A 21,629-nucleotide genomic window follows, 5' to 3' on the forward strand; every position below is an offset into this window, starting at 1 on the left:
CCTTTCACCATTTGCTCCCTTTCCTGCATTCATTTCCCATTAGTGGACAAAGATGTTTACACCTGAAGTGGATTGTAAGTTTGCTGGGGGTTAAATAACAGGGGCTTGGGGCAAAATACCACAAAGCTGTAAGTGTGGCCATCAATAAATGTCCAGGAGAAGGCTGCAACCCAATCTCTACAATCTGCTACGAGTGAAAACATTTTTGAAACTCAGTATGGTGTCTGATTTTGTTATCAGTGATTATTGTCTGTGAGCTGTGGTGCATGTCCTTCTTTGTGTCCATGTATGCATGTGAATGTCAGTCACCTACAGATTTGTGAAATATTAAAGCGATCTTAATCTAGTCACAGTGTATAGTGGATCCTGTAAAAACCTGCAGCATTTTTATTAGTCCTTTTAAAAAGTATATCAGACTATCCATTTCATTTTTTTTTAACAAATTCATTCTGTTTTATTTTATTTACACCATCATTTCCTTTGCAGGTTCAGATGATTCCGGTTACCCTGGTAACCTTCATTCTTCAAGTTAGTTTTCCTTGATTATGCATAAGTCACTTTATGTTTCCAATCAAGCTATTATGCTTTTCCTTTTAGGGCTTTCTCAGTATCTGTTTTCTTAGTTCACTTTACACCATTTAATTCCACACAGTTTCCATTTCACACAGTGCAGGAGAAGGAGTTTGAAATGACATAACAGTCATTACTCAAAGCAGAAGTTGACATCAAGCCTGTCAGTTTTCTCCACGAGCTAACTGCATTGATTCATAGCACAATAACGCTTTCTTTCACACTAGGAGTGTTAGTTTGGGGATTATGCTTGGTAGCTTTTCATTTGGCTACAAAATTCATCCTTCCAGAGCATGTCCTGCTTTGAGTAACCAAACTATCTGCCTGCTTCCTCACATTAAACATCTTTACTACTCACATATTTTCAGGCCATTTCTAACTATAGCATTCTCTATATTTTGGAATAGTTAGCATCATTTTCATGCATTTTCAAATGTCTTTATTCTTTCCTTTTAATAGGTATGGCTAGCCATCCTCCAATACCTATCTTGGAACTCGCAGATCACATTGAAAGGTTAAAAGCAAATGACAACTTGAAGTTTTCCCAGGAATATGAGGTAACTAAGTGTGTTTATACTTGACAGTATTTTCAAGAATTGCCCCCCTTTTCTTTTTGACCATATTCTTAAAAACTAACTTCATCAGTTCTTTTTCCTTTAAATATGACTCAGCATCTGATATAAAAGTTTATAACAAATAGCCAACTTAAAAGTATCTGTATAATTAATGTAGTAGTTGTACTCGGAAAGGTGTTGAATTATTTATATGCGTTTGGTGTTACTTAATGAGGTTGATTTATTTTTGCTGATTTCAAGTTCATAGACTATACTGAATGTATAAGCTTCCCAGTATACCAAAGGGGTGCCAAATACACTGATTTATGGTCAGAAGGCTCATTGAAAAAGAAAGTACACGGAATAAGCAGATTTCCCAGTACTCTTTTTCAGTTTTACATGGCCTGAAAACTGTAATTATTAAGTACATACACGGTTTTACCATTCAGTCTAAATAATATTAGGGCTAATATTAAGATAGTAATATGTTCGCAGAAAGCTGCCTGTTTTTGAAGCAATGGTGAACTTAATGGTATCTTAAATTTTCAGAATGCTTAAAGGTTTTGTGTGACTCCTTGATGAAAATGAATAAAAAGTTGTTGTATATGTCTGGGTATTTGGATATTGTGGCATTTATCAAGCAGAAAGTTTTAAAACTGGATATTTATGGTATTTCTCAGAAACAGGGACCCATAGTGAAACCAGTCCATGGATTATTCATAACTAAATGATCATTTATCTTTTAGATCAAGTTTAACTTAGCATAAGATTAACATGTCCAACTAAAATCTTCTAATTGTGCCAAATAACAAAACTGTTTGGAACAGTTCAAATTCTACCATAAAGAGTTTCTGATTTACTTAATGAGGGTCTTAAAACACATCCTTGTTACATCCCTTGGTTTCTATTTTATCAGCCTGAAATGAGGCTGATGGACTAGATACCTCTTCGTCCCTAGCAGCTCTAACATTTTGCCCTGTCATATTCGGTTAGAAAGCCGTAAGAGGAGCCCTAACCTCAAGTGGCTAGAGGGATATCAACTATGTGAAGAAGCTCCATGTAAGAGAACGTGGCGCAGCGGTGCCTGCGGCAGTCTGGATATTTTCACGGACTTTCTAAAGTCTTTAAACATTCAAATTTTGATTATTTAAATTATTGTGCTGGCTAAGCAAAACCTATCTGTAGCCCCATGTACCTTCACCTTCAAGAGCTGGTAACCTTTTATGCAAGTTACACACTCCAGCATCTTTGTCAAATATTTGATAGAACGCAAAGGAGATTTTGTTTGTTTGCTCATTGGTTGAGTTACATTTTCCTGTATTCTGTTCTAAGCATTTAGGAGAACATTTTCAATTTGAGGAAACACATTGGATTGTGAATTGTCTTATTTTCTAAATGGGCTGCTTCTTATTTCTTTCCTGTTCTTCCTCTTAGTCATAAAGGCTCTTTTTAAATTATGCAGTATTCTTTAAAAGAGTTTCTGTAGTTTCTGGGTTGAGGCTTGAGGCTGAAAATTGAGTTTTAGAAAGAAAACAAGGCATATGATGAATGCCACTGGGGCAACATAAAAACTCTTAGTTAAGTGTTAGTTTTCACCAACCAGAATCTTTCACTCCTCCAACCTCCCCTTTATTGTTATCATGAGTGTTGTTATTGTTATGCTTAGTGTTTCGCTATGTGTGATATGATGGGTCACAAAAAAAAATAAAACTTGATAGCTCAACCCGTTAATAAGCTATTAATTGTCAATACCATTGACAGTATCTGCATCATTCAAGCAATCTCAGTTGTATGCGTTGACTACAATAACTGGCCTCCTTTAAATATGGAATTTCTCCAGAAATGCTACATTTAAAGACACTCTAATGATACTCATTTAGCCATTAGATTAGAAGTGCTCCTTGAAAGTAGTTACGAACTGCATGCTGGCAGCATTCCCATTAAGAACTCCCCCAGTAGCCGTTGACATGATAGCCCAGGCTGACTGCCATTTATCACAACGATGATCTGTGATTAAAGCTCCCTGAGCATGAATTGACTCTACGGTGCCTTAACAGCCATGAAGGGGGTATTTAAGTGATGTATTCATCTGTGATAATATGATAAAGACCTCTACATAATATTTTAGGCCATGAGCAACACATTGAAAAAAAATATTTTTTGCATATTATCTCCATATAAATTTGAAAAGATTTTTCATTGGTTTTCAGTGAAGAAAATGGAGAAAACAAACACAAGTCATTACTTTCAAGCATAATCACTATGGATTAATGTTTACTCAGACCTCTCAAGATGGGTAAAACTAAATTTGTTACTCTGATTCTAAGACTAAAGCAGAAAAGTTCAAGGCATGAAACCTGTTTGCACTGATCCTGAGGTCAGGATAGGAGGAAGTAGGTTTAAATTATAGCACAGTATTATTAGATCATGTGAGAGACTTCCTTTACTGTAAAGAAAACTGGACTCAGACATCGGATTCAATGACAGCTGGAAGAAGGAACCTGAGAAATTAGTATAACTGCATCTTGAAGGTCTTTACAATTACTTTAGGCTTTTATTTTCTGCAATGTGACTGCCAAGTCCTACTAGAATTTAAGTCCAGAATTTGAGGATGGCATCTAGAATGCAGGGAACAAAGTCCTCCTTAAATTTGGTATCACTGTCAAAGTCAGTACATCAGGCTGGTGAATGTTTAGACTGATTCAGAATAGTTGTGTAGGTCTTGCCAAATAAACTCTTAGCCAATGCCTATATATGGATCATTTGGAAGCCTAATTAAAATCCAAATTCCTGGTCCGAACTTCAGAAATGCTGGTTCGGTAGTTCAGCCATGGCAATTAGAAATGTCCATTTTGTTTCTTTTTCCCCAATTTTATTGAGACATAATTGAAATTTAACATTGTTTTAGTTTAAGTCATATGATATAATGGTTTGATATATGTGTATATTGCAAAATGATTACCACAATAAATTTAGTTACAATCTATAACCTCATATAGCTACAGATTTTTTTTCTTGTGATGAGACCTTTTAAGATCTACTCTTAGCAACTTTCAAATATACATTATTGTTAACTATAGTCACCATGTTGTATATTACATCCCCAGGACTTACCTTATACAGTTAACCCTTGAACAACATGCATCTGAACTGCACGAGTCCACTTATACATGGATATTTTTCAATAGTAAATGCCAACTACAAATTATACGTGCATTAACTCCTGCATTGCTCAAGGGTCAATTGTAAAATGGAAGCTTATACCTTTTGACCACCTTCACTCATTTCTGCCATCCTCCACCCTATGCCTCTGGCAACCACCAATCTGTTCTCTATTTCTAAAACAAAAATTTTTTTTTCAGATTCCACGTAAGTGAGGTCATACAGTATTTGTCTATTTGGCTTATTACATTTAGCATGATACCCATGCCCTCAAAGTCCATCCATGTTGTTACAAATGGCTGAATTTTCTTTAAGGTTGAATAATATTGTATGTGTGTGTCACCCACCAATCTCACACACACACACACACACACACATACACATACATGACCCTATGACCTTCATTTCACCATTTCCTAAGATGGCAAATATATCTGTATATGAGATTCATTTGACAGGCATTGCAGTCAGCATTATCATTATCAACATCATATACATGAATCCTATTTATATTAGATTGGCTATAAGTAACTACAGCCCCTAGAGTTTGCTTCATGGAAAATAAAGGGTTGTTTGTTTTATCTATTATCTATTATAAATGTATTTATTTATTTATATAGAGCCAAAGGCTACCCATGCAGGTATGCTTCAAGAACTGTTATCTAAAGTGAGACAGAGAAACACAAATATCATATATCACTTATATGTGGAATCTAAAAAATGTTACAAATGAATTTATTTACAGAACAGAAGCAATCATAGAAAACTTACGCTTACCAAAGGGGAAGGAGGGGAGCCTAAATTAAGAGCTTAGGATTAACAGATACACACTACTATAAATAAAACAGATAAACAACAAGGTCCTACTGTATAGCACAGGGAACTATCTTCAAACATCTTTTAATAATCTATATTGGAAACGAATCTATAAAAAGAATAGATAGAGAGAGAGAGATAACTGAATCACTTTGCTGTACACCAGAAACTAACACAACATTGTAAACCAACTATACTTGAAGAAAAAATTTTTTAAATTTAAAAAAGAACTGTTATCTGAAACTGGAGGACTGCAGAGATTTTCCAGCACCCTCTCTGAAACTCTCATCTTTGTGTTTTTCTCTGGGCTGCTCTATTCTTTCCCCTGTACAGGCCAGCTTCTTCTGTTTCTCCCACCCACGTACAGAAAATATATCCTTTGATCATATTTTCTTTTACATAGAGTCCCCCTAAAGAAAGAGACAATTCTTCTGGTCAGTCAAATTCCAAATGCCAGAGAACAAACTCTGAACTTCAATTGACTCATTGGGTTGTGAAGACACACATTAGAACATAGCTGCTAACAGCCCATCCCTATATATTTGGTTCCTTCCTTGGATTGAAGAGAGCAAAGTTATTTCTGAGCTGGAGGAGGAACCAATAATTATCCACCATACTGCCGCAGAAAAGCACCATGCTAAGTGCTGAGGGGAATATAAAACTTATAAGAAACCTTTATTTCCAGGATGTCTAGAAGGCAAACTTAGATATATACCCTGTCCCCCACCCCCGAAAAATACTAAGAAGACCATCTAGAAGCTAATCCTAAGTACTAATGCAATGCTGTTGGGATTCAGTAAAGGTCAGAGTGAGATGAAGAACCGGGAAAGGTACTGAAGAAAAGGTAGTACTGAGAGTATAACTTGGAAGAACAGGAGTAAGGAACATTTTGTCAGGGGGACAATGTACTTCAGGTACGTTATAGATTTTATACCTTTATTTTCTACGTTGAGAAAATAATCCCCCTTTTAAACATAGTTACAACAGCAAATTTTCTTCCAACTTCCTAACAGCTGACTTACAAATTACCCTTTGGACCACAATCCATCCTGCCATGGCAGTTAGATAGACATGAATAGTTATCAAACATCTAGTTTCAAATCTGCCATCACAAGCTCTTTTTAGTGGTATTATCTTAAACATATATATATATATATATATATATTAAAACTACTACTATATCCAGTATATTGTAATAAACTATAATGGAAAGGAATCTGAAAAAGAATATATATATTCTTTGCCGTACACCAGGAAAACTAACACAACATTGTAAATCAACTATACTTCAATTAAATGAATAAAATAAAATAAAACTCAGCTACTCTGAAGATCAGTTTTTTTGTTGCAATCGGAGAAGGGCGAGAAGCTGTGGTTCACAGAAGGCCTATCAGAAGGATACCTTTGACCTATTTTGTTCCCACCACAAAGTCCGGTCCCCATGTCTTTGCTGCCATCTGTGGGAAGTGTATTAGCTTTAATCTCAGCGCCCATGTGTCTCCAACATTTAGCATCCTAATGTGCTGAGGGTTTCTTCCTGTATTTATGGCAACGCTCTCACATCTCCAGTCTGTACAGTCGATAATGAGTCTCTTATCTGAAACATTCCAGATAACAGTGCCCTGTCTTTCCATTTTAATGACAGCATGTATGTGGCACCTTTGTCTAATAAGCTAAAATCTTCACAATACTGGTGAGACAGGTAAAGGAAAAAGATACATTACTTCCTCATGAATAATGAAATGTATCAAGACAGTGCTAAGATATATAGAGACATTAAAAAACATTGCTTCGATCCTATTTTTAAATGTTTAGAGCTGGAACAGACCTCAGAGATCATGTAGTTTAACCTTCTCATCTTAGAGGTAGGGAACAAGAGATTGAGAAAGGAGCGACTTGCTCAAGATCACACACCTAGTATGTGGCTGAACCAAGCCACAAACTCGCACCTTCTTGTTCTTAGAAGAACACCGTACCTTAACTCACCTGCTCTAGACACCAAAAATATTTTACTGTTTGTTACTTACTATGTGTTGATTATAGAGTCCGGAAACCTAAGTCTTCAACTAGATCAATATTTATACTAAAAATTTTTGTGCAAATGTCATAGTAACCAATTTGTGTTGCATGATTATCCCTGGGAAAACCATTAGTTTTTCTATGACATGCTAAGGACTCATTTCTTTTCTCCATAGACAGTTTCTTCATTCCCAGTGGTAAACGTTATATTTCTCTACAGAGGGACAAAATTGTCTGTCATCAAAGCAATGACCACAAAAGAAAACATTTCTATTTTCCCTAGAAAAGGCTCTCGATGTATCGGACCACGTTTGTGTGCCAGAGTACATTCATAGGCAGAAAGCCTTCATTGCTCATGTTTTATAAACCTCCAAGCATTCATAAGGGAATATTACTCGTCATATCTGCTTTCAACTAATTTATAATTTATGTGTAAACTCATGACAGTGGACATGCATTAGAGCCTCACAGAGATGCAAACAAGAAACCAAACACACACAAGCACACCCCTCTGACTTTTTGGCTAGCTTTCAATGCACTGAAGTTTTCTTCTAAGTGGCTCCTGTGTCTTTCTGAAGTTAAGAAAGTGGTGGCTGACAGAGATCTATTTTCATCTTCTATGCAGAGTTGACGAGTGGAATTGACCAGGGAAAAGCCTCCATTTGTAAATATTTTTTGACACGAGTCACAAGAGATTTTTTTTTTTTTTTTAGTTTTGAACAAATTATGGTGGTTTGTGTAATAGATGAAAAACTGAATGATTTTATGAAATAAAAAGTAGTAACAACCTTTTCATACCTGGGTTAGATAAACCAGGTTAAACTTCCTTCCTTCAGCGGGGATGAATGGCAAAATTTACTATTCCAAAGTGGAACATCCTGATACTGTAGCAACGGGGGTGAGAGTAGGGGAATCATTATCTACTTTCTTAAGAACATAGCAGTTTGCCTGCTTCAGATTGGGTCCAAACCCCTCTGCATGCCACTCAGGGCCTTGTACTCATTGAGCTAACAGTGCGGGTACTATGGCACAGTGGCTAAGAACGCAGGCCTTTGAGTCAGGCTGTTTGGCTCAAGCTGTGTGACCTTAAGCAAATAACTGAACCTCTCTGTATTTTACTTTATCTCTAAAATGGAAGTAATCATAGTACCTACCTCATAGGTAACTAAAAATAAATTAATACATATGAAATGTTCAGCAGAGTCCCTGATACAAGTGCTCAGTAGTCTGAGTAGGTACTATTTCATCAAATAAATGCCATCAATTTTAAGTTGCACATTAATTTCAGAGATGTTAAAATGTGAAAAAAATGCATGTCTTTGAATCAATGAAATCCTGGCCTCTTCCCACCCCTGTCATTGGTCAGACCCCTAGGGCTTTGCTGAACTCAGTTTAAAAAAAAAAAAAAGTCAAGGAAGAAAAAAAGAAAACTTGCTAGTTTAAACCAGCACAATTAGCACTAGGTTGCCCTTTCTTTTATTCTACCCATTTCCTGTGTTTGAACATAAGCTTCTCCTGGTCAGGTGTTACGCCTCTCTATATGCTGTTGGCCACATGGCAACAAGCTCACCACTGGGCCTTCAGCAGATGATTAACCAAAGTGTGTGTCTGGATTGATTTCTAACTAAATTTACAGTTCATGGAAACTCTTTGTTGTGCTCAAAATTGCTAGTAGGAACAACAGGAGTGAACAGAACAGTGTCTTTCTGTTAAAAGAGCTGCTCTTCTCATCCCCACCTGATTTATCAGCAGTTGAAGCCTTATTTTCAGACCCGTTTCTCTCAGAAAGTAGCCTGTTATTATCTTTAGACAGTACAGAAGTGAATGCATTTTAATGCAGACCCCTCAGATTTAACTCAAACGTACCTACTGATTAAACTCCCAGTACGGTTTTTAGAGTAAAGATGGGCCTGCCAGCTGGCAGTCTGAGAAGATGCTTTCTTTGTTCGTAGCTAAGGCCGGCCTCATCAAGTAAGATATAAAGGCACAGAGTCCATTCCCGGCTGGCTGCCATTCTGCATCTTGTAAACAAATCTAGTAGCACACAAAGACACAGCAGCTCACCTTAGAAGTAATGTTACATCCAAAACCAGGGTGTGTGTGTGTGTTTATAGTCTTTTATTCTTTCTGCACTTCTGTAGCTGTGAGAACTCAAACTGCAATCAAATTCTCAAGTTTCAAAGCTTATTTTTATTTGGACTTCTTTAATGTTCTTAGATCCACTTTTTAAAAACCTCAAACATTTTCCTTGCCAAGGTTAAACTCCATATCTTTTATACTTGAGCTTTTTATTTTTTCTTCTGGGAGGCAAAGTGGCATCTTGGGGGAATCTCATGTAACTTTAGTTTTCTGTTTCTCAATCCTTTTTCTCACACAAGTTTGCCATAACTAATTGGCCCTTAACCATCACTGGACATTGTCCAAATTGTCTTTCCACCTGCTCCCATGTGGAGCCCAAGGCTCTCAGGAAACAATTAATCCTAAAGTGTCTCTAGTTCCAAAGCAAGCTTTCAACTTCAAAGAGAGGATAGCAAGAACTAAAAAAGAGACCACTTTTTGAGTTTTGTTTTGATTTTAAAATGAAGTTGGGGTTTTAGGGCCAGAGTGATAAGTGTGCACTTAGAGGGTTACAATAGCAGATGTGGGAGCGAGCTTTGAAGTCAGGGAAAACAATTGTTCATATTTTGACTCTGCCAATTAGTAGCTGTGCTGCTTGACCCTGAACCAGTTACTGCACCTCTGGTGGCCTTGGCTCTCTCTTCTTTAAGATTAGAATATTAGTATCTACTCATAAGGTTGTTAGGAAGATGAATATATGTTAGGCACCTGGCCTCTTGCCTTTCTGCTTCTTTACGAAGCAAGCATGCAGTAAACAGAAGTGGCCCACAATGTTGTGAACTTTAATACGACCTACCTATTAGTCACTTAATAGCACTGAATTTGTTTCACTCACTGCTCATTTTATCTGCTATAATATTCCCTTCTGCCGCCAAAATGAAGCTCTATGAAAGCAATTAGGAGAAGGTGAGCGGTGATGAAGACAGAGCATGGCTATGATGTCTGCAAAGTTCTTTTCACATTTCATACGTAATGAAATTTCTGGAAATTAAATCCACATTAAGTATCCAGAAAGATTCAATTTCACTGATGAGCAGAACCTGTCCTCCTGTCTCTGCCATGAATTTGAATGCCACTAGACAAGCTGTTTAACTCCCCCACCTCAGTTTCCTTCTTTATAAAAGGAGCAGTTTGAATGCCTTTGTCTATTTGACAAACATTACTGCAAAATAAAAAATGATCAAGAAATAAGCTCTGCCATGGATGAGTCCATAGTCTCCTAGGAAAAACAGAAAAGGAACCAGTAATTATAAAACATGGTGGGTGGTGCTAGGAGAAGGGAGCTTAAGAAGGGGCAAGTACGGAGGTGAGGCTTTCCCGAGAGCATCTGAGTTGAAAAGTCACTGAAGTTTGCTAGAAAAGGAAGACCTCAGGCCGAGGGAGATGCACATGCAGAGTCATGGAAATGAGAAGAGGCCTGACTTATTCGGGGGACCCCGATGTGTTCGGTACCTGTCACTGCAATGTCAGGGTGCTGCTGCGGAGAGGTGGATGCCAACATGCTGAGGGGTCTGCACCAGGTGATCTCAAAGGTATGCTCAAGTCATGGGAATGATTTCCTGCCTCTGATCCTAAAGCTGCAAACACCCCGGGAAAAAAATAAGTGCATCTGGGTTGATATCACTTTTGAGTATAGCTTTTGGGTAGAATTTTAACAATGCTGCAGGAAAGGATTGGATCAAGGGATGTCCTTTTCATTCTCCCTCTTTCTTTCTTTCTCTAAATGGTAGTGGCACTATTATTCGCCATGGTTTTTCTACTGTGGTTGAACAGGTTGTCATTCTATCTGAAAAACAGTTGTGGAGCACACCACCACGTTGGAGAGTGATAAAAGCATTAAGACATTACATGAACGTGAACCTGTGGATTTAGCAACGCCTTGGGAAACATTAGTCTTTTAGTTATCACAGATGCGGCAATTGGAATACTTGGCTTTTAACTGACAAGTTCATGTATACAGCATAATGAGAACTCCATTATTTCTCAGTTGCTGCGTAAGTCTCCTTGATGGTGGGTATTTATCAGTCGTCCAAACTCCAGCCACAGGCTCATGGAGATCCTTGAGTTAGTTCATTCTTCCTTCTCTCTTCTCTTCACCCTCCCCTCCCTCCTCTCTCTCACTCTCCCCCTCTCCCTGTCCCCCAACCCTCCCCTCTGCCAGTTTTGCAGGATATTTCTTTATACCTTCTTCCATGGTATTAAGCTGCACAACATTTTAATATTATGATAATATTATCTAGCCTTTCTATAGGGCTTCACTGTCTAAAAAGTGCTTTCAAGGATAATAACATTTGTGTAGCAGTTATTACATCACTCTTCACAATACATTACATATATTGACTCATTCAGTCTTTCCACACAGGTACTATTAGTAGTCCCATGTTACAGAAGAGGGTACTGAACTGAACTACAGGAAAGTTAAATACCCTGTCCAACTTGTCACATAGCTAGTAAGTGGCAGAGCTTGGAAATGAACCTACATGGCTTGGTGGCGGGGTGATATACGGACCACAATAAATAGTTCCCTCTGATGGTTGATTTCCTTCCACAACAGTTTTCATTATGGCCTTAAAATGAAACAAATTATATGTCATTTTCTATTAAACTACTTGTTTTTTCCGATCCAAAATAAGGCACATCGGCCCATATTTCTGATTGGTATAATTATATTATTTTTGTTTTTCAATATCATGGACAGTCTTTGAACAACAACAAAAAAAAGGACTTGGTTTGCTTTGGATAAGAAACCTCATACCAGCCTCCCTCTTTGTGTTCTTATTTCTATTTTATTAAAAATTAGAAAGTTTGAAGATGAACAGTTATCGTTTATCCCTGAAAATGCAGAGCTAGCGCTCCAACTCGAACCTTGTTGAACAGAGAATGCTATATCCAGTAAGTTGGACTAGAAATCATCAACTGACCAAGTTGACTCTGTAACTTTTCCCATATAATAGTGACTGCATTTGTCTTCCAATCTTGACCAATTCACTAGGCAAATAAAGTGAAGAGAGGAAGCAGAAATGAATGTTTGAAGGATTGGAAGGTATAAAGAAAGACCCAGTCTTAACTCTCAGAGAAGATAGTAGGTATTGATTTGCTTCTTGTCTTGACATTTTAAACTGCAGAAGAGTCTACTTACTTCTTAAATCCTGAAGATTAAAAAAAAAAGTGAAGAAATATGCTAGTAAAATGTTCTCTTCTTCGTCTGTCCCCAGTTCAATTCCAGCTTCATTTAGATAAAACCCACGATGAAAGGAAAACTTGTTCATTACATTAAGTTTCATAAGTCTATTAAAATGATGTAAAGTGACATTTACCCTTAAGATTTTTAAAACATTCTTCCATATATGCAAAATCTTTTAAGTTTCTGCAATTTAATTTTTTATAGGAGCTGCTGAATGATTAAAAAGATAGAAGCTGTTACTTCACAATCACAATTTTAAGACAGCAAAGTGTACAAACGCATTGCCTACGTATATGTATTTCCATTCACTTCAGGGTTTACTGTTACTGTTTTGTTTGTTTTAGCTCCAACTTTTGTTTCTGCTAAAGTGAACAGTATGTCAAGTGGCCTGTAAGTTAATGAGCTGGATTGATGAGGCAGAAGCTTGGCATCAGATCGATGATTGCACTGAGTGACCTTTTAAGATTCTCCCTAACCCTAGAATTCTGTTTCTCTGATTGTTATAAAACATGATTAAAAGTAGATATTATATAGAGGAGGTTCTGATGCCAGGTTTCCCTTTTGTTTTTTTTGTTTCTCATTGTGATCATGCCCCACCCCAACCCTGCAGGCTAAGGTCAAATCTCTTCTATCCGTGTTCTGTAACTCAGGAGTGCGGGCATGTCTGAAGTGATTGAGAGACAGTAATGAGTATAGTTAATCAACAGTGAAATGCTTCCTCCCTTGTATTAAGAGCAGTTAGGGTACCGCATTCGCGATGGTAGAAGAACTTGGTCTCCTTCCCCGCCCACCCACCCCCGGCCCAAGGTAATTAATTGACCTCCTTGTCATCAGTTGAGACATGAGGAGAATAAAAGTTTCTGCCTGAGCGTTGGAGTTGGTGGATGTTGCTGTGCAACTGGGCATTGATTTCCCTTTTTGTTTCTTTTCTATTCCTTCCATATTGATCCTGCCTGTCACAGCTCAAGGAGTCTCCCATTACCTTAAAAAACAAAACAAAACACTGTCTGAAAGTTTCAGAAGTTTGAATCTAGTGTCATAAGTTTCCACTGGGAATTATATTTGAGGATTTTCAAAAAATTCTAATCTAGTCTACCTCTGTTGTTTGACTCAGGAGATGACATTTTCCTGGAGGTTAAGAGACAGACATGGCTGAAGTCACTCAGCCAGTTTCTCATCTAACATTATATATAACAGCTGATGTTTTCTGGTAGACTCCCTAAATAAAAACACACTAATAAGTAAATAGAAATAGTCTCAAAATAAAACTGTAGTAATACATGTTAAAGTCAGGTTAACTTGAAACAACAAAGAAGTTTTGCTGTCTATATGAGAACCCAAATTATGAAAAGAACTAGACATTTAGGTAGCTATCAAGGTTTGGGATAAAAGAGGTGACTTTTATTTATTGAAAGAAATGAGATGTTTTTAGGCCAAAAGGAAATTTATGTGATATATTTTGTATATTTTTCTTCATTATTTTGAGATAGAATTCATGTGTTATAAAGTACAGCATTTTAAAGTGTACAATTCACTGGATATACTTTATATTTGAATATTAAATGGATATATTATCAAGAATCATGGAGACCACTAGGCTTTTTTCCCCTACATTTTTATGAAGATTTATGCTTCTTTGGTTTGCAACACGTTTAAACACCTGACAGAGGGAGCTCTTGGCTCTGTGGAGTTGTTTGCAAATGCTAGTGTCAGAGTCTGGGTAAAGCTTGAGTAAAAGACCAGTATTAAGGTGGGACAGGTGGCTGGCACTGTGTATGTGGCAAGTTTGATTTACTCTTCACTGTGCTTGGATCCATGATATAGCAAGGGATCACAGTCTTTATTGTTTGACTGGTGTGTTTTCCACTAGAATCGAGCTTTTTCAGGGCAGGGAATGTATCATATTTATTGGGGTATCCATGTGACTAGCAGGTAATATTGGGGTATTTACCCGTGACTAGCATGATGAATGTTACTGGAATGAATGTAAGAATAAGTGTAAAAAATGAATAGGAACATGGTATGCTCTTCACATCTCCCTTTTCCCAAGCATAGTCACACAATATCAGGATGGACATCATTTATCAAATCATGAATAGAGATGCTTCATTAGGTTATAATATTACTGTACTGCAGCATAGGTCCTATGAGAACAGAGGGGCAGCAACCTCATGGGCAATGGTCTTCTATCTAGGTGGAGAGTCAACCTTTGGCTTCCTTGGTGGCCCTCCCTTGGGCAATATATTAGTAGGACAGTGCAGGAGATCAAGGTTATCTGACAGGGATTCTGCACAGATAAGGAAACCATTCATTCCTGTGCCTGACCTAAAGCAGCAGAAGAATGCTGGTTGCAGAACTCACTTTTCCTATTCTCTATGTCTATAAAGAAAAATGATCTGTAGTATTCATATCTCCAGGCCAACTCTGGGCAGGGAAATCATCTTTCCTCAAAGCTAAAAATCTGCCAGCAAGTTTCACAAAGACTAGTAGTTTCAGTACTTATCTCTCTATAGTTTTATCATAAACATATTTGCATGAAAAGAACATGTCTTTTTTCTTAAGACTTCATCTGTTCTTGCTACTCATTTGCTCTTGAAAAGGGATATAATCTTTTTGGTTTTGATCTATAATCATTCCCACAGCAAACAATTGTGATGCCACAAACCGAGGATTATAGTTTTCCTTAGAGAATAAACAGATGAACTCTGTGAAACAAAGTTGTTCATTTCTTCCAGATATCCCTGAGAGCAATGGAAGACAAATTCTAAAAATATTGGCTACCTCTAAAAAAAATTTCCGAACACATGAATGCCCATTCCTTTAGAGGTCTGTTTCCTCTTCTAGTTTTTTATTCAGTTCATCTTATACTACAGACATTTACTGAGTTCTTACTATGTACCAGGTACTTTGCTAAGCTCAGGGGATACAAAAATGAATAATACATAATCCTTGTCCTTGAATTTTGAGCATAAAGTTTCCTTCAGTTTTTTAGCCAAATTTTAGGCCATAGCTACAATAACTGGATTTTGTCAGGATTCCAATAACATGCAGCTATGAGTTTTACTCCAATGTAATAGGACTTGGATTTTTGTCTATTTTTGTTTTGGGGTTTTTTTTAAAAAACTTTAATGGAGTATAATTGCTTTACCATGTTGTGTTAGTTTCTGCTGTCTAACAAAGTGAATCAACTATACATATACATAAATCCCCATATCTCCTCCCTCTTGCGTCTCCCTCCCACCCTCTCTATCCCACCCCTCTAGGTGGTCACAAGGCACCGAGCTGATCTCCCTGTGCTATGTGGCTGCTTCCCACTAGCTATCTATTTTACATTTGGTAGTGAATATATGTTCATGCCACTGTCTCACTTAGTCCCAGCTTACCCTTCCCCTCCCCATGTCCTCAAGTCCACTCTCTATGTCTGCGTCTTTATTCCTGTCCTTCCCCTAGGTTCTTCAGAACTTTTTTTTTTTTTTTAGATTCCACACATATGTGTTAGCATACGGTATTTTTCTCTTTCTGACTTACTTCACTCTGTATGACAGTCTCTAGTTCCATCCACCTCACTACAAATAACTCAATTTCATTTCTTTTTATGGCTGAGTAATATTCCATTGTATATATGTGCCACATCTTTATCCATTAATCTGTTGATGGACACTTAGATTGGTTCCATGTCCTGGCTTTTGTAAATAGAGCTGCAATGAACATTGTGGTACATGACTCTTTTTGAATTATGGTTTTCTTAGGGTATATGCCCAGTAGTGGGATTGCTGGGTCATATGGTAGTTCTATTTTTAGTTTTTTAAGGAACCTCCATACTGTTCTCCATAGTGGCCGTATCAATTTACATCCCTATCAAACTACCAATGGCATTTTTCACAGAACTAGAACAAAAAATTTCACAATTTGTATGGAAACACAAAAGACCCCGAATAGCCAAAGCAATCTTGAAAAGAAAAGCAGAGCTGGAGGAATCAGGCTCCTGGACTTCAGACTATACTACAAAGCTACAGTAAGGTACTGGCACAAAAACAGAAATATAAATCAATGGAACAGTAGAGAAAGACCAGAGATAAACCCACGCACATATGGTCACCTTATCTTTGATAAAGGAGGCAAGAATATACAATGGAGAAAAGACAGCCTCTTCAATAAGTGGTGCTGGGAAAACTGGACAGCTACATGTAAAAGAATGAAATTAGAACACTCCCTAACACTGTACACAAAAATAAACTCAAAATAGATTAAAGACCTAAATGTAAGGCCAGATACTATAAAACTCTTAGAGGAAAGCATAGGCAGAACACTCTATGTCTATATTTGTTATAACCACCATGTGAGGAGTGATGGGATTTTTTTTTGGTTTCCTAACATTCAATAAATTCAGGGATTTAGAAATCCAGTTAGAGTTCTAGCAGCTATGTAAAATCTATTCTTCAAAGTCTGTATTTGCTAATTCCTTGGGCTGAAAAATAAATCCTTTAAACTGTTAGGTTTGTGGACCCATTTTAGAGAAAACATATTTCTTTTTCTCATATTCTGTTACTTGAATGTATTTAAATAAGATTAAGGAACAGAATTTGTTCTTTATTTATGTTTCTGTGACAGAATTTTTAACGTTTCTTTAAGCAATAGGAACAATTATCAAACATAGTGTTTTGTTATCATTTTAACCAAAATTCCTTAAAGGGATGAAATACATACCTCCAGGAAGTAGTATGAGATACTAAAATATCATATAAATTTCTTTTTACTTCCCTTATTATAAAACCTACTTGTATTTTAAATATCTGTATTGTAAAAGAGGGTATATCTATTAGAACACATCCTTTATGTCTGTTACTTTACCCTTATTGCTATTTATAAGATTGTTTAGGCTCTTTGTATTTTGTTTGCTATCTTGTTAAATTATCAAAGCATACCCTCAGATTGGAGTAAATAAGATTTATGCTGTGTAATAAAAAGCACAGTCTATAATATTTTTTCTTAATAAACAATAGACATTTTAAATAAACATATATAATTATTTTTCTTTTCAATAATAAAGCTATGTTTACTTTTATTGAATAGCTTGATTGATAATACTTTCAATTTTGAAAAAATGGAGTTGTTTTTACAATAACATTACTTCTAAATAGACGTATATATATCCCCTAGAAAGGGTATATCTATTCAACTTTTTCCAACATTGGATAGGAAAAGGGATATTTTTATTCCTCTAATGTACCATGGGCCTTGTTTAAATTGTGCAATTTTATGAACCATAGCTTATCCAATGGATTATTTTCACTAGTCTTGATAATCAATATAGATTGCTGTAAGGTCAATGGATTTACAGCTTTCAGCTTTGATGAGGAAGATAATCTGAAGAAGGCATCAGCCTGTTACTTTCAGGTTCAGAATCTTTGTATATCTTTTTAAGACTCAGCATTATAAATCAGGATGAAAGTGTAATTACAAAAGAACTGAGTCTCCCAATTTCAAAAGACTTTCACAGCAATAGAGACAAAAATCTAAAATTGTTAAAATTATATCATTATATTTTACTTGCACCTGTCCTGAGCTATCCATTTTATAGACTACAAAGATAAATAGTAAATTATATTTCATTCAGGAACTTATAGGAGAGTTGGAGAACTAAGGAATTATTACATGAAAAGGTAATTTATAATAATGAATTTAAACAACTTTAAAAGAAGCAAGGCTAAACGTAACTAATTGTCAAACGAATGGGCCACAGTGTAATGTATGGTGATGGGGCATGTGAAAGTACATGGGAGAGATCTCCAGGCAGGCGGGGATTAGAATAATGGGATTTAAGCTGCACCTTGCAAGAAAGGTAGGATTAAAAAAAAAAAAAAAAACAGAAATGATAACAAAAGTTCTCTCCAGACAAGAAGCATTCCAATATTAAAGAGTCAGAATTGAGAACCTCTGACAAAGACAGAGAAAAATGGAGCCAAGGGCTGGAATTTTGGGCCATTCACCAGGACAGATTTTAACCATTCAACATTTTCATTGAGGTGGCACGCACACTGAGGAACACAACCTGGCAGTCCTTGACTCTAAAGAACTTTAAGTCAGTACAGGAAACAAGACGGTGTAAGATAATATGAGACAAATGTAGAAACGGTGCTATAGCCATTCAAAAACTAATCATCCTAAGAATTCAATAAGCCATTTCAAAAAGAACTCCAGCTAGTCTTTAGAGTGTCAATGTTCACACACCTATGTGTTTGGATTACAGTTATTGTTTCTACTTTTGTCTTTGCACACATAATTGTGAGCTTTCTATCCTGTTTTGTTTAATGTCCACTGCATTCCCTTAGTGTAAATATGCCTCTTTTACTGACAACCTACATTTTGAGCATGGAGTTGTCTCTCTCACAATAGTTAACAGAGTACTTGAGATGAGGATGGTAATATAGGATGACATCTGCCATAATGTTTTTGTGTCCAGATCCAGTAAACTATGGTTACGTGGTAAAGCAACCCAGTTCTTTGTAATGACAGATTTATTGAAGACAAGCTTACGGAAGGATTGTACTAGAAATCCTGTTAAAGTGCCATCTATTAAACCATTAGAATAGTCATTAAAACTATTAATGCAGACTTGTTATTCATGAGTTATTGGTCTCTCATCACTCTCAGGTCTCTGCCAATACTATTCTATCCTCTGCTCCACTGTGGCTATTCAGTTCCAAGGAATGAAAGTATATCAGCTTCTCTCTTTCCTGCAGAATTTATGGGGTGGTGTGTGTGTGTGTGTGTGTGTGTGTGTGTGTGTGTGTGTGTGTGTGTGTGTGTGTGTGTGTGTGTGTGTGTGTGTGTGTGTGTGTGTGTGTCAGGAGGGGGGCAGTGTATGTGAGGGAGAGGAAGAGATAGAGGGAGAAGGGACATGGTTGAGAGGGTGGAAATTGAAACCCTGTGTCTATATGTTCTTAACTATATAGGGTAAAGATTTAAGATTTCTTTTAAATTTGATAAGAATTGTGTTAAAATCAAATTATATAGAAAGCTATAGCTTCTTTTTCCACGTTTAGAAAAATGTGGAAGTGAAAAGTACTGTGGGAATTATGTATCGTTAAACCAAAGTGAAAGATATATCTGGTGTTTAATCTATTTTCTTTAATATCCACAGTTTTGAAATAAGCAATTCAACTTCATGATAGTAAATTTAAAGTCATAATTTATATATATGCATTAGAGTGTAGTAGTTAAGAGCACAGACTTCAAACTCAGGAAACTGATTCACATCCCAGCTCCAGTTCTTTATGGACTACCAGGGGGATGGAAAGTGTCTTAACTCCTTTAAGCCTCCATTTCTTTATTCATAATACAGACATAACAGTACCTACCTAAATTTGTTTTAAGAATTATGTGAGATTCAGTGCATAATGATGATGCTACCATCATCATCATCAAAATCAGAAGTACTTTAACCTGATTACTTCTCAGTACCGCTCTTTGATGAGGTTAGAGGGAGATAATAGAGTCTTGTGTTGGCCCTTTCAATGTTTTTTCTTGTTCATAAATCTACACTGAGCTTTATCTCCATAGATGGCCAAAGAAGCCAGCTGAAAAACTTGACATGGATTTCTCAAAATACCCTCCAGAGTGTTGAGTCCTATAATCTGCCTGCTTTGCCTCTAATCATAAGAGGAAGTCAAATGTGCAGTTGTGAAGAGTATCCTTCAACCCCCTTTTCCTCCCATTTTGGACATAGTACAATGTTTACAAAATGAAAAATTAAAGAACAAGATAACATAAAATATTAAAATAATTATTGTTAAATGATAAACTGAGATATATTTAAAATTATGAAGAGTTTGCTTGAGCAAACGTTTATTCAAATAGGGCAGCACCTAACCCAAAGTGGTTAGGAACACTCTGCAGACAGCAGCTAGGGAGAGACATATAGGGAAAGTGTGGAAGCAAAGTAAGGAAATTACTGATTGGCTATAGTTTAAAGCCTAGTTGGCTGTGTGTGATTGGCTGTCCTTAGCATTTTGCTTTCGTAACCTTGAAGCATTTAGAGGCTTAGATTTTGGTTTGCTAATGTAGACTGCCATTGCATTAGAGCCACTTCAATCTAATGGCCTCCCTGTTTAATTAATTTAACATTATCAATCCCCACATCCCAGAGATAAGATGTATAACATTCTAGGTTTTTATATTGATTTATGTATCTATATCTGTATCTGCAGTATGTGTATATAAATGTATATATTTTAATATTAGTACTGTTTTATAGGTTTTTTTAACTTAACAGTAAAAGTGGACATCTTTATGTCAGTAGATATAGAACAATTTCAATAGTTTCTTACCTTTTTAAATACTATAAGTAATTAAACAGTCTATTATATTAAATTTCCTATTTTTTTCATTGTTGTAAATGATTCTGCAATGACTGTCCTATGCATTTGTCTAGTAGACAAACACGTTTTTCACTTTCAAGGCATTTAGGCAAAACTTAGTGCCTGACAGTATGTCTGAAGTCTAACCCTAGAGGATGATGAATCAGTGACCAGCTTAATTTGAAGAATGAGCACAGTGAGGTGAATGGGAGTCAGTTGGAGAAGACAAAGTGATCCCAAACTAAGCCTCCAGGTACCAAACTAAGCTTCCAGGTACCAAAAGGTACCATGAAAGTACCTTTTGATAAGGTCACTCTACTTCAGAACCTGATCCTTAGTTTTATAAACTTTTGAGTGGTAACTGATTTATGGGGACCTCACTTTCATTAGTTATGTGATCTTAATGGCTATGTCATACAGCTGTGATGACTGGATGCTACCATCTTTCTGAGAGGACCAAATCATGGTCATCATCCTCTCTGATCCTCCATTTTCTGTGTCTATGACTTACTTTCTCTATCCCTGATTGACATAGAATTTCTTTAAGTATGTTAATGCAGATTTTTTGAAAATTATTTTAATATATGTTCTAATACTTTAGAGCATATTATATTTGAAGACATATGTGATGGTGTAATTGTGTAATACACAAGGAATAGAATAAACCTATGGTTCCATTTACAGAGCATTAAAAAAAGTAAGGAAGAAATTATAGCTAATTATACCTGTTTTTCAATAATAATTTTAAAATATTATGTATGTTAGACACAAAAGATTAAAGATTTATATGGAATGATGAGTATATAAAGTCAGTTCCTTAACTTTGTTATTTTCCTTCACAAGTGA

General features: G+C 36.4%; 1 protein-coding gene across 9 annotated transcripts in view; it reads left to right on the forward strand.

The window, feature by feature from the left end:
• PTPRD (protein tyrosine phosphatase receptor type D) overlaps window positions 1-21,629 on the forward strand; it is a 534,283-nt gene that overhangs the window by 428,306 nt on the left and 84,348 nt on the right. For 5 of the 9 annotated variants that reach the window (XM_060102140.1, XM_060102142.1, XM_060102141.1 and 2 more), the window contains one exon: window positions 1,030-1,127. In XM_060102140.1, the coding sequence (XP_059958123.1) occupies window positions 1,030-1,127 (98 nt within the window). Of the gene's footprint in view, window positions 1-486; window positions 529-1,029; window positions 1,128-21,629 lie in introns of all 9 variants that reach the window. The other 4 variants (XM_060102137.1, XM_060102139.1, XM_060102138.1 and 1 more) reach the window with 1 other exon arrangement.

Source organism: Mesoplodon densirostris, chromosome 6, assembly GCF_025265405.1.
Source record: "Mesoplodon densirostris isolate mMesDen1 chromosome 6, mMesDen1 primary haplotype, whole genome shotgun sequence".
Taxonomy (NCBI): domain Eukaryota; kingdom Metazoa; phylum Chordata; class Mammalia; order Artiodactyla; family Ziphiidae; genus Mesoplodon; species Mesoplodon densirostris.